The sequence below is a fragment of the Pteropus medius genome, unplaced genomic scaffold, assembly GCF_902729225.1.
Source record: "Pteropus medius unplaced genomic scaffold, Ma_sr-lr_union100, whole genome shotgun sequence".
Classification (NCBI taxonomy): domain Eukaryota; kingdom Metazoa; phylum Chordata; class Mammalia; order Chiroptera; family Pteropodidae; genus Pteropus; species Pteropus medius.
Window position 1 is genome coordinate 14,028,929 of NW_024349225.1, and position 14,610 is coordinate 14,043,538.

A 14,610-nucleotide genomic window follows, 5' to 3' on the forward strand; every position below is an offset into this window, starting at 1 on the left:
CAGCTTGCTTGTATGACCGTGTGCCCTTTTCCAAATCTCTCCCCATTTATTCCCATTCTGAGTTTGATCACACATGTAATATTCCAGCCAGACTCCCAGGGTCTTATCAGCCATGTGTTAGGGTCGCCATTAATAGGGCCCTTTGCTGTGCCGACCATTCATCTATTCAAGAAACTCTTGCTCACTCACTGTGAGTCAGGAACTCCTAATTTTCCTCACTCTGCTCCAAGTAAGCTCACTGTTTTCCAAGATCAAAAGGTCAACGGCAAAGGGTCTGAGGCTCCCATAAATCCTCCCTGTTAAGCAGGGACACTCAGCAGCAACCACGTCAACATAACTGAGGAAAGATAAACGTGATCTGGATGCAAGAAGGGGGTGGTAGTTGACAGCTGACCAAGCACAGACCCGAAGCCAAGATTTCATCATCATGGACTACGACAGTAGCTGAGGCCTGCATCAACTGTCTGGTCTCCTAACTGCATAAAACTGTCCTTTGGGGCTGACCTCACTTGAGAACTTGCTAATTGTATTTTTTTTTTTAATTCAGAATGAATTTTTTTCTTCCTTTGGATTTAGGTTATTGGGAGCCCAAATTAGCAAGATTAAACAATGGTGGATCATATAATGCTTGGATAACAGAAAAAACATCAACAGAATTTGACTCCAAACCTTGGATCCAGGTATGACTTATTAATCTGATTATATTTACTGCTATTGTAATAATAAAAATAACACTAACTTAATAATTTTTTCTTGTTTTCTTGCAATGTTGTTAGGGGAAAGAGCAATTACTAGGTGCTAGGCATTATTCTAAGTACAAAACATACTCAAAATGAACCTTATGAGGTTAATTCTAGTAATATCCCATTTTAGATATGAAAAAAACTAAGACATCGAGGGATTAACTAATTTCCCTGTCACACACAGCTAGTTAGTGGTTGAGCTGGGATTCAAGTGCAGGTACTTTGTGCTCAAACACAAATTGCATTTAGCCATTTTATTAGTTTACTAAGACCTTGGATGCTGGTTCTTTAGTGCTAAAGAAAGCTGGTTGCACAGTGAATTAAGGCAGTGACTTGCTGACAAGGACGATTCTGTTTAATGGCTTTACTATAATGCAGGTGGACATGCAAAGGGAAATCCTGGTCACAGGGATCCAGTCCCAAGGTGCCAAACACTACCTGAAGTCCTACTACACCACCGAGTTCCGTGTGGCTTACAGCTCCGACCAGACCAACTGGCAGATCTTCAAAGGGAACAGCACCAAGAACGTGATGGTCTGTGCCCACTGCTCCTCTAGCGTCTACGTGCTCGCCTCCAGACTGCGACCCTGCCCACGACACTTTCTTTTTAAAAAATACCTTTCTGGGCACCAGAAATATGAATGGCTTTCCTCCGGCCTTATGAATGAAAGTGGTAAAATGATGAGTCTGTATATTACACATTAAAGGGATAGGCCTGACTTCTGACACTTCAAAACTCCACAAAACTTTTTTAAAAAATCACTTTGTCATCGAACTAAATACCCAGACTTCTCAGATTGGCAGATGGTGTGCAGCAGTGCAGGATATCTGGTCTTGTGCCTGAAGGAGTCCACATTAAAAATATGCCACCGAGAGTTTTGATTCTACTAACTTTCTATATTATCTACACCTAATTTTGTATGTTATCACTTAGCTATTTACAGTAATAATTATTTGCACTATACCTTAAGACAGATAAGAAAAATCTTGATTTATGGCTCTTACTAATCCGTATTGGAGAGAGAACACAGATTACAGTTAGAATCTATAGCTTAAAGATTTTTGTGTCTATATTCATGAGGGATATTGGTATGTAGTTTTATTTTCTTGTACTGTCTTTTCTGGTTTTAATATCAGAGTAATACTAGCTTCATAAAATAAACTGAGAAGCATGCTCTTTTATTCTATTTTCTGGAAGAGATTGTCTAGAATTGGTGTTAATTCTTTAAACATTTAGTAGAATTCACCAGCGAAACCAGCCTGGCGATTTGTTTTCTGGGAGTTTTTAAATTACAAATTCAATTTCTTTAACAGTTACAGGCTATTCAAATGATCTATTTCACACTGGGAAAGTTGAGATAGTCTGTGTTTTTCAATAAATTGGCCCCTTTCCTCTAAAGTTCTTAAGTTTATGTCTATAGAGTATTTATAGTATTCCCTTATTATCCTTCTTATGTCCACAGGGTCTGTTGTGATATTGCCTATTTCATGTCTTTTTGCTTTGTTAGTCTTGCTAGAGTTGCCGATTTTTTTTTTTTTTTTTTTTTTTTTTTTTTTGCCTTTTCAAAGAACTGGCTCTTTGTTTCATTACTTTTGTCTATTGTTTTCTGTTTTCTGTCTTACTTAGTTATGGACTTAGCCTGCTCTTCTGTTTGGCTGGTCTTTCTGACATTGCTCTGTCAGGGGAAGTGGGTGAGATGCAGCCTCATTACTGCCAGGCCAGGTCAAAGTCCAGGTTCCCCAGCTGAGGGGGCTGGCTGCCCCTTTGCTGTGGTGTGGGGACGGGACACTGCAGGGGTGGAGGCCTTGTGAGCAGCTGGTGAGGCCAAAAGTCCTGGGTCCCTGAGTGGTCCTCTGACACAGCCCCTGTGAATGTGCTGAGAAGCCTCATCACAGTCCTGTGACCTGCACATCAAGGTCTCCGTGGCCTTTGTGGCTGCTGGGTGAAGAGGGGCCACAGTTGTCTCTACGGTGTTTAACTTGAAGTAGAGCAATTACTGTCTGAAAATTTTGTCTTGCCAGGCTGCCCTTCCTTGGTTTTGAAGCTAGAGAAAGCAGGTTTTGGCTGGGGCTGTTCTGTCTGTACCCATGGGTATTTCCTGGTTTCTGGCTTATTCATTTCCAAGTCTAGGATATGAGGCAAAAAGGTAACCCAAGGAACCCAGGGCCACGTAACTCCTCGGATCCCAGGATCCTGGCCAGTGTCCTTTCTTCTCGCCACCTCTCAGAGTCTTAGGTTTTCAGTTGTACTTAACAGGAAGAATAGGGCAAGTAGGTCTATTCCATATTCCTGAAGTGGAAGTATCCCCAATTATTTTTTAAGATCAAATTAATTTGGTTTTGGCCACATGAAAACTGAACATTACAATATTAAATGAGACCAAAATTTTACTATAAAATCAATTTATAGAGAATTTTTATATAATTGAGCTTTTCTCTTTTCTTCTAGTATTTTGATGGCAATTCAGACGCCTCTACAATAAAAGAAAATCGGTTTGATCCACCTATCACGGCTAGATATATTAGGATCTATCCAACTAGATTCTATAACAAACCTGCCCTTCGGTTGGAGCTGCAAGGCTGTGAGATTAATGGTAAGGAAAAAAGATGCATTATCATCTCACCACTACTCAGAGAATCAGGATTCAGGGGTATGGGAGAAGGGGCAGAATTTTTAGTTTTCGATCACTTAGGCTCCTAGAAAAACCTTGGTGAAGTAGAAGTTCCACCCAGGAACTAAACTCTCCTTGTGACCTAGACTCGCCCCGGTTCTACCAGCCAGACGGCAGGCAGCATCTCTCTGAATAGCACCTGGAGGACACGGACACCACCCTGACCCTCTGGCGAAGGGCCCCAGCTTAGAATGACCTCAGTCAGCTCATTTTCAATTGATTCAAACTAGGCCCCACTCTTCCGAAGTCTTTCAGGTCACTCAGACTTTAATAACAACAGGACCTAGCAGCACTCCTGGACACTGGTGTTCGACGAATGTTTTGGAAGTCTAAGTCTGCTTCCCAACTTCCCGAAACCTTGATTGGGCTCTGCAGTCTGTTTCACATCCTCTGTAGGCACCCAAGCCTTTTCCATGTAAGCTGCTATTTTTCAGGGGATACACTGCATAACCTGTGGCATAAATAAATCCAGGTAACCATAAATGGCCATAATAAAATCCTACTATATATAATAAAGATCTTTAAGAGTCTTATCTACCATTTTCCTTCTCTGATTCTCAAAGTAGGACTTTACAAAATTTTTCACTGCATAGCACATACAGAAAATAATATTTGTCTAGCAGTCTTAGGTAAAAGAACAAAGTAGGTAACCCAGGGCTTGGCTGATCCAGACAGCACCTGGCTGACCACTCAGGGCTGAGGGGGCAAGGAGATTGTGCACCAGAAACTTGCTTCGACACACTCATTGGGGAGCTACAGTACCTTCTCTCAGAGTGGAAGGAAGAGCCACCACTCACAGTGGAGAAAGTAGCTGAATCAATTTCTTATCAAAGCAGATGACGTTGCAGTACACTCTGATACTCATGAGGCATACAGATACGGGCATTTTGCCAGTGCCCAGATAGTAGTGGTACGAAACATCTCCCCATGAAGTGCAAATTTGGTACAGGCAGGAACATTCCTTAAAACGGCTCTATATATCATTGTTTTTTTCTTTCCATATGGTATATAATGTAAATGGTTGTTTGTTCAGATCATAGAGTCAAGCTATACTAAAATGTGACATTCAACTGTTTTAGCAATAGGTTTTCTTTTTAAGACTTTTTTTTTCCCCATGGAGAAAGTGAGGTATCACTGCAAGAATATGCCTGCATAATTTACTAGCAAGAACAAAATGTCACCAAGATGATGGTCATGGGCAGTCAGCCGAGCTCATTCACTAGCTATGGTTCTTACATATAACATGAATCACCCTCAAGGGGATGAAAGTAAAACACTAAATGTGACTACCAATTGTCCACTACATCCTCTTCTTTGTAGCTTTTGTTAGAATAGTTTTTTTTTTTATATACATAGATAAGAGTATTGTCTACTATCTCAAAGCAAAAACCTAAGTTCTATAACTCTGTGAAGGAAGGAAACAAGTTTAGACATTTAGAACACTTAGGTATTTGATGTCAGAGTGCCTGGGCTCAAATTTAGTTTCTGATTCTTCTAGCAGTGTTCTATGAAGCAAGTTACTTTTTCTTGCTGTGTTTTTCTTCTTCGTAAAATGAAGATAATTGGGAGCATTAAGTAATAATACATATGAAGCCTAAAAACAGGATTTGGTACTTGGACAACAAGTGTTGATTGTTGTGATGGTTGCTTCTGTTGTAACTTAGTAACATTATTCCTTATGTCCTTTGCAGTACAAAACACTGTGCAGGGAATATTGGTGGTGCATATTTAATCACATCGCTCTCTCTCAACAGGATGCTCCACCCCGCTTGGTATGGAAAGTGGAAAGATAGAAAACACGCAAATCACAGCCTCTTCATTTAAAAAGTCTTGGTGGGGAGATTACTGGGAACCCTTCCGTGCCCGCCTGAACGCCCAGGGCCGTGTGAATGCCTGGCAAGCCAAGGTGAATTATCGTTGTCCCCTGTGAACAGAGTTCACTCAGCCTTCCAGAAAAAAACAAAGGCTCTCACTACAGGGAACATGGGGCCTGGAAAGCCAGATAATCATCTGTTTCTGCAGATTATGACCCTAGGCTGAGAATCTTGGATCCTGTTGAATTGATAGTCTCAGCTCTAACTTTGGCTCACAGAGAAGTTATTTATCATCACTGTGGTTCTTTGTCTCATCTTGATTTAGACCAGGGATGGGCAAAGTTTTTCTGCAGAGATACAGATAATTAATATTTTAGGCTTCACGAGCCATACATTCCCTGTCATAATTACTCAACTTTGCCACTGTAGCAGGAAAGTAGCCATAAACATTATGTAAATGAATGCTCACGACTGTGTTCCAATAAAACTTTACTTACAAAAACAAGCAGAGGGCTGGATTTGGCCTTGGGCTATAGTTTACAAACCCCTTTTGAGACAACTTACATTAATGATAAATGATTTAGATTTGCAACATCTTCCCTCCCTCCCCCACATACAATTTAGTAATACTTTTCATTTTCTTAAGAGTGCCATGTTTTGTTCCCGTTTTTTGAGAATTCTGCAACATTCCTTTAGACAATTGACAGCATGGTAAAACACTACAAAACCAGGGTTATAAATCAGTGATCTAAATTGAAGAAACATATTCCAGAGAGTTATATTGCCCCTGATATTAGCCCATTGAGTAGTACAGGTGACTTCGTTTTAGGGTAATTCTTAATAATTGACTCACTTTATTTCACTCTTCAACTGACCTGAGAAATCAGAATGGAGGCTGAAATCAGAACAATCCAACTTAATCCAAGATCCCCATCTTCTATCCTCCTAACTCTCTCCTTTAAGATACCTACATTCCGAGTCCCTGGACTCGCTATGGGTTTCCACATCCTATCCTGAAAGTAGGTCACCAGGAAGAAAAGGTAACTGTGGAACTAGCGGAACAAATAAAAAAGCCTGGACCCCATACAGGTGGTCTTAGGGATCAGCCAATGTCTACGCCTTGAAACTCATTCTAGACCATCATAGAATCGCAGACTGTTAGAACAGAAAGGGATTCTACACAGCCTCTGGTCCAGAATTTTCATCTGAAGTCTAAACACAAAGGATAGTAAATAATTTTGGCTTAGTCTAGTGGCAGAATCGGAATCCCATTCTCCCAATAAACAGACCAGTGCTCCTTCCACCATTTAAAGCACCCCAAACTCCTCACTGCAATTCTGCAGGAGAATCTGAGACCCAAAAAGCTAAAATAATAAAAGTAATGTTACATTATATTTATATAATTTTTAAAAATAAAGTAATTTTAAAAAGAAAATAAGAAGTTAGAGAAAGGGTGTCTTTGAATTCTTTCCCAGGTGCCCCTTTAGACCTGTTTATGGTATAACCTCGTCACCCCGCCCCCCATTTTACAGCATTGAAAAAGAATTTGCTCCATAAATGATTTGCTTTTAGTCTTTGTGAAGTAATACAGGCTCCAAAGGTGAAGTGCTAATTTTAATTTTTAATGCTGTCATTTTAAATCTGGAATTTTAGGTCATAACTATTTGTTTCACTTAACCTATTAGCATGAAATGTCTTTATAGGGTCTCTTTAGGGACTGAAAATCTAAACTAGACATATGCAAGCACGCATGCAGACTGAAGGGTCTCTACCACATTTATGCCTACAAAAAATCATTTCTGCCTACAAAACTCCTCTAGCTACCTATATTCTGTATCGCTAGTACAATCTTGATTTGAAGACACACTAAAACACCACCAAATCTCACTAGAGGGTGTTACAAAATTAACAAAAAAATTATCTAATTTTAATTCAATGAATTTTCTTTAAAAATTCATGAAGCATGTGACTTTGTGTAACATACATATGTGTATACATATGTACACATACAGACATGCACATGAGTGATGTTGAGAAAATACAGTATTCATTATCTCGTACAGAGTTTGCTGAGAGTATGGGGCATGATAACTCTCCTAAAGTTGAAAATTCATCTCAAGTTACTCTAAAACTCAGTTAGTCCTTCTGATCATCTTTCTCCTAGTGCATATTGCCAACCATGTAATTAGGCATTGTGTTAGGCCAGAGACAGAACAATTGCTATGTCATTTCAAGCCCAAGGTATAGCTTTATCGGGTTTCTCAAACATATTTATTTGAAATATCAGGAAAGAAGAAACTAGACTATTTCTCCTATTTGACATTAGCAATGAAAAGAAAAGTGAGGCTCTTCTAAAATAAAGGATACTACCCAATTCTTTTCCAGATAATCCTTCAGTAATATCAGTAATATCATCACAGCATTTAAACAAACTCACTTGAGAATAACATTTACAAGTAATTTACCAATTTAATATTTTTTCCTCAAGTAAATTTCTTTTGTTTACTCACCAAATATTTACTGAACACCAACTGTGTGCCATGCATTGTGCTAAATACCTGGAAACAAAACTAAGGCGGTCTCTGTCCTCAAAGAGTAAGGGATACAAAAAGTGGGTAAATAAACAAATATGCAATGAGTGTAGAATGTGTGAAATACTCCAGCAGAAGCTCATACGCGCGCTATGACAACAAATGAAAAGGAACAGGGAAGGCTTCAAGGAGAGAAGGAAGCCTAAGGGATGGAACAAAACAAACCCTCTGAGCTCTGTGCATTTCTGAGTGTCTAAAAAAAGCAAGGGTTTTAACGTCTGTCTTACCCATGTGTTCTTACCATTTTCATAGGCAAACAACAACAAACAGTGGTTACAAATTGATCTGCTCAAAGTCAAGAAGATAACTGCCATCATAACACAGGGTTGCAAGTCTCTGTCCTCTGAAATGTATGTGAAGAGCTATGCCATCCACTACAGTGACCAGGGAGTGGAATGGAAACCTTACAGGCAGAAGTCCTCCATGGTGGACAAGGTACAGGGTGCCCTCTGGGCAAAGGAAAGCAACTGGGAAACTTGCGGGGTGACAAAAGCACCTTGCGCCTCCCAGTAGCTCTCCACACCACGTGCGCGCCCACGCATCGCTTCTTTAAGTCTTCTGCACGCTAACGCCGCAGGCTCCTGGGTTGGGGACAGGGGCCCCGCAGCTTTCAGCTTTGACTGAGCCACCTGCGAAACAGCGAGAACGAAACACTAAGGGGTGGTGGGAGGCTTCGCTAGCCCCGACTGAGAAAGATGGGGAAGGGGTTGCCGACTGAGAAAGATGGGGAAGGGGCTGCTGTAACAAACTACCGTAGACTGGGTGGGTCCTAGATCGGCGTGCCAGCACAGTCGAGTTCTTGGCGAGAGCCCACTCCCTGGTTATGTCCTCATAGGGCCTTCCTTGATGTGTGCACACATACACACAGAGAGAGATCCCTGTCTCTTCCTCTTTGTATAAGTGTAATTACCTCTCAAAGGCCTCATCTCTTAATAGCATCCCATTTATATGATCTATCAAATTTTATATATGAATTTGGGGAAGACACAAACGTGCAGTCCATAACAGGAGTCTAGAAAATATTCTGCTGTAAAGGTCTGGAATAACACCACATTATCATTGCCTTGGAAATACTTGTTACTCACCACTGATCAAATACCCATGGCCATAAAACTTTCTGTGTCTTTGTGGCTGAGCAGAAAGGAATTATCTTTACTGACTAGGAGACTAATGTCCTACAAGATGAATTACTCCTCTATACTCTTCAGTTCCCAGTTATGTGGCTTTGAAGTGCCACAAGAGGCAAAGCCAGATGAGCTAAATCACAGGAGTGGGAATTGAGTTGAAGCTAACGGGAGGGGCAACGCAGGAGAAGGGGGTGGGCATTTATCCAACACTCATTATGGGCTCAGCTCTTAGCGAATTTGAACCTCTCGTTTTAAACCCCTGGGCTGGCCGTTTCTTTGGTTTGGTTTATTTCTCATTGTACCATGATGTCTGCATAGCAGGGTAAGCACACTGTCATAAACAAATAGTGATTACACATAGCTTCTGCTGTGTGTAAACGCTGGGGAACTTGCTGTAGGTCAAAAAAAAAAAAAAGGAGGAGGGGCACAGTTTACCTGATATAGGACATACCTGAAAAGGAGAAATGAAAATGCATGGTTGCATTTCATTTAAAATGTTAGTAATAGCTAAGCATTTATTGGCGCCACTATTTGGCACTTACTAGGCACTTGTCATATGTTTACATACATTTTCAATGCTTACAACTTCTATGAGGTATAATTTCATTACCTCCATTTTGCCAATGAGAAATGGAGAATCGGAGAATTTAAGTAATTTGCTCAGAGTCACACAGCTAGCTGCAAAGGACCTAAGGGCAGAGATGGTTTTGAAACTGCTGCGTGATATCATACCAACTGTCTTTATTTTTCTCTAATTTGACTCTGATCACTGGCGAGGCGAAATCTCTAAAGAGGTCCGTCTGGAGTGTGATTTCATTATTGATTGAGGATCATCTCTTTGACAATATTATACATGTTCTTCGATGGCCTCAGTTTGAACTTAAAGGACAAAAAAATTATCTGTAAGATTTTTATACCCATTGTACCAACATTAAGGATTTTCTCATATTTTGCTTTCAGATTTTCGAAGGAAATAGTAATATCAAAGGACATGTGAAGAACTTTTTCAACCCACCAATCATTTCTAGGTTTATCCGCATCATTCCGAAAACATGGAATCAAAGTATTGCACTTCGCCTGGAACTCTTTGGCTGTGATATTTACTAGAATTGAATATTCAAGGAGACAAGAAGGACTCTTAAAGATGTCAAACTACTTAGAGTGGGCAATGTGTTTTATAGCTATGTTAAATTCTCTATCAGAGAATAAAATTTTATATATGAAACTTTTATAATGTAACTCCTTGCTACCAGTAAGTGAAATGATGACTATTATTTCTGCATTAATTTGAATATAAATGGCTTATCTTTCACAATGATTAAATATGCTATATAAAGTAATATATTCATGTAGTTAATGTGCTTTCTGTTAGTTCTTTTAAACCCTAAACACATTAATAAAAGAAATATTATTTTTTAAAACAATTTCTAGACTTGGATAGCTTTCACACCTACATTTTTCTTTAAAGAAACTAGGATTTAAGAGTAAAGGAAACAAGTGAGATTTTTAAATCGTTGACTTCTTGACAGTAAAAAGAAAAACAGTCTTACCATATGAAACAACGAGTGCTTAAAATACCCTGTCTCACCTACATGACAATGACTTTTCTGACTCTTCATGAGGAAAGATACAAGTAAGCATATTTTCAATTGTCCTGTTGGACCTGTGAATCGGGCCTGGTCTCCCTTAGGACTAGGACAGAGCCAAGATAACCATGAGAGAACTGAACATGGAACCTTGGCTTCATTCTAGCTGACACCACATGGCACACAGTTTCAAAACATAGGTTCACGTAAGGGAAAGCCACAATCTGTAAAAGGAGCATTGGAACTGTTGGCCTAACTGCAGCTACTTCTGCTAGAACTGGCCCCTGGCCAAACTGGCAAGCAGTTGAAGTGCCCTTCTCTCTACAGCCCCAGCCCCCTCCTCTCCCTGCCTCAGCACCTTCCCCTTTCAGCCCTCCCTTCCCTGGGAACTTGGCATCCAAAGATCCTATGCACACCATGAGACCAGGGAGCCTCCTGGGATCTTTTAAGTCACATGGGATAGAAAGTCACTGCTGAGGCTATTTCTGTCGAACAAACCACCCCAGAACTTGGTGCGTAAAACAAGTCAAGAGGAGGGAGCCAACACCACCAGTCCTGTTAAAGGCTAAGCCCGGGACTGGCACAATCTCAGTTCTGCCGCACGTGACTGCGAGTCACAGGCCAGCCTGGATGCAGCATAGGCTGGGAGGACACATGGGGCATGATTCACTGGAACATCTTTACGTACCAATTACCAGAGTTACCTATTGTACCTTTATGACTATCATTTTTAATTCTCTGTTGGGTAAATCACTTATCTCTGTTTTATTAAGTTGGTTTCTGGATATTTATCTTGTTTCTTTGTTTGAAATATATTTCCTTGTTTCTTCCCTTTTCTTGATTCTCTGCCTTGGCCTCTGTGCATTAAATAAAACAGCCACCTCTCCCAGTCTTGACATACTGGGCTCACATATCTGAACCCCATGAGTCAGCCCTGCCTGAGCTCCTGGTTGCCCCTGTGATTGTCCAAGTCACTTTCTTTGTTCCTAGTGGTTCCCAGCAAATGAGGGCATGCCAAGACCTGCCATTGTCCCTAAGGCATGAGGAATGCCCACAGAGCTGTTCAGGCTCCAGGAGGACAATAACCGCCAGCCCCATCGGCTCCCGAAGACTTCCGGGCAGCAGGTCAGAAAGCCAGGACATCAGACGTGCCGTCCAGTCCCCATCGGGGAGAAACCTGGAGCTGGGCGTCTGCCTGCTCGCTCTATGCTGAGCCAGAGGGGACAGTCACTGGGAGGACTTGTGCTCCCACCAAGAGCCACCTCTTGGTTTTGTGTGGCCCTGGGGGACTCATAATTGCCAAGCCTCCTTAGCACCCAGAGCTAGGTGATTTGGGAACCAGTCCCGCGTGTGGCAGCCGTAACGCTGGGGGTACTACATGTGTGTACAATCTCCCTCCGGGGAGAAGCTGGAGACTTGGTTTTCCTGCTGCAGTGAGCTGGGGAGATGGCAGGGATGTGCCCACCAGCTCCTTCAGGCTCCAGGGAGGACCCATCAGCTGGCCAGCTGATTAGAAGCCAGACCCACAGGCAGCAGCAGGAAAGCATGCAGCAAGCTGCCTTCCAGGCAGAAACTGGGAGGGCGAGTTTTTCCTGCTCCCATTGCACAGCCCCAGGGTGTGGCTGTGGCGAGTGCCCACGTGCCCCTCTAACCGCTGCTGCTTTGTCTGCCATGGTCTGTGGGACTTGTGAGTGCCAAACTCCGTGGGCAGTCTGAGCTAGGTGGCTGTCCCTCAGGTGGCAGTCTTAAAAGTTGGGGTGCTAGTTGTCTGGCCCAAACCCTTTCCTCACAGGGAGAGCTAGGAGTTCGAGGATTCCCTTCTGATGGAAAGGCCCTCTGATGAGGGTGGGGCTTATGGCGAGTGTGCGCCTCAGTCCCTCCTACCCACTTCAATATGAGTCTCCGGATATGTAGGAGTTCCTCAGGTTCTGGATTTCTCTCAGAGGGAACTGACCCCAAAATGCCTTTGTTCTCTCCAGGGCCAACCTTATGAATATGTGACCATTTTAGTCACAGAGCACCCTCGTAGAGTGGCCCCATGCTGGGTCTAATGTTCTGTGGTCACTCTCTTGAAATTCTTAATAATTTTTTAACAAACAGTCCAACATTTTTGCTTTGCAATGGGCCCCACGAATTCTGTAACTAGTCCTGGGTTCCTCTGTGGCCGAAATGGGCAGGATCTCTTCTTATCTGGACTCTCTGGAGGTTCAACAGGGGCAGGACAATCACGTGGACTTGCTAGACAGGGGAAGGGATGCGCACGGAGCACGAGATCCAACCTGATTATCCGATAGGTGAAAAAAGAAGGCCACAAAGTTTTGACAACCTGCCTGAGGCCTTGAGCTTTCTGCTCAAGTCAGAGCTGAAACCAGAAAGCAGATGATCAGACTCCTGGCCTCTCTTTCAGCCTAGTTTCTCTTCCATAAAATGGAAATTATATACTGATTATAATTCATCCCCCTCCAGACAGGGAGACATGAATAGTAATAAGAACTAATTAACTGATCCGAAAATTACTTGTTTGTGGATCAATGAGATGTTTGGGTTAAATCTGATCTGTGTAGAAATATTATAACCCCTCTTATTTTGAAATCAAAATATATTTTTTAATTTCTCTTTGAAGTCATTTAGATGAAATTACAACTTTTGCCGTATAGTATATCTTCCACTGACATAACATAGTCCACTGTTTGTTACGGCATAACCAGTTGCTATAGAAAAGAAATGACTCACAATAGAATTGTGACTTGGAAGAAGAAATGGACAGATAACATTTAAGTGTTATTAATTAATCTGAGAGTTGGCAAAGCGGGGCTGCGAGTGTATCACAAATACAAGAGGGTCAGAGGAAACATGGAAATAGTTCTCCAGGACTTTTTCAAGTTGTTAAAAGGAATTACAAACTTCATGCCACTTTTTAGAATAACTTTGAATAATCACTGCACTTTGAGTTCAGGACCTAGAAGGAGCAAGTCATGGGACAGTGGATTTTGGTTCTATAACTGGCACATGTCCTCAGGCAGTGGACGTAACACACATTTAAAAATATCAGCGTTCCAGGCTACCATTTTCCTTGTACTTTTTTTCCTTCTAGAAAGTTATTTCATGGAAAATTCTGAATGCCTAATTCCTTCAAATTCTTACATTCTTGTAGACTAGAGCTCGGCAGTAGGACACAGGCAGATGACATGACTGTGTGTGGAGTGAGACTTAACACTGTCAATGCACAGGTAACAAGAAAGCGTCTCACATCCAGGTACTGTGCGGGGAGAGACTACAGATTCAAAGTTTGATATCTCCAGGCTGTAGGAAATGTCCTCACCAACAGATATACGTGTAATTTTGCATTTGGTTTATGGGAAAAAACTTAATAATATTAACCCCCCTAAATGTACCACCATCTTAATTTTTTTTAAATGTAGTAAGCTTACTCTATCTACATAACAAAGTACTGTGATGGGCATTGTAGGGGAGAATACGCAAAGAAAACAAAGACACTGCTCTGGCTCTTCGAACTTATCTAGTTGGATAAAGAAGAGAAGCATAAGCAGCTAATACAGACTATGGGCTGATTACACACTGAGCAGTGAAAAGTCAGTCAAAGGAGTAACCCATGTGGGATGGAGTCAGACTGTGAAGACTTTTGGAGACCTGGACCTTGAAGACATCAGATGTATATTAAAGCAATCTGTGCAGAACCCCAAAGAACTGGATTGGGATAAGGGTCAACAACAATCAGAGAAGTCTAAGAACTTTATGCTTAAATTCAGGACCCTGTGAACCTCCCCTGACATGGCCATCCATTCTTTTGACTTCCTGTGACACTGCCTTATTCAGCCACCTCCCTCCACCCCCCAAACCCCACACCATGCCATGCCCATAAGTCCAGTGTATTTGCAGGGTCAAAAAAATAAAAACATCTGCCTGGAAAGACTTGACAGTCTGAAGGGAAGAGAAACAGTGTAAAACTTACATGTTCTGAGTTGTCTTTAAGGAAATAGCGATGAAGGCTGTATTGCTACATGAGATGCTTAGAATAGTCCTTGGCACATAGTAAGCACTATATGGGTATTAATT

The 14,610-nt window shown here is 41.6% G+C and overlaps 1 protein-coding gene across 1 annotated transcript in view; it reads left to right on the forward strand.

Moving 5' to 3' along the window:
* Window positions 1-10,299, forward strand: part of F5 (coagulation factor V) — a 56,435-nt gene extending 46,136 nt beyond the window's left edge. The window contains exons 21-26 of the mRNA XM_039881119.1: window positions 577-680; window positions 1,122-1,277; window positions 3,193-3,337; window positions 5,170-5,321; window positions 8,073-8,255; window positions 9,908-10,299. Coding sequence (XP_039737053.1) covers window positions 577-680; window positions 1,122-1,277; window positions 3,193-3,337; window positions 5,170-5,321; window positions 8,073-8,255; window positions 9,908-10,054 — 887 coding nt within the window. The 3' untranslated portion in view covers window positions 10,055-10,299. The remainder of the gene's footprint in view (window positions 1-576; window positions 681-1,121; window positions 1,278-3,192; window positions 3,338-5,169; window positions 5,322-8,072; window positions 8,256-9,907) is intronic.
* The last annotated feature ends 4,311 nt before the right edge of the window (window positions 10,300-14,610 follow it).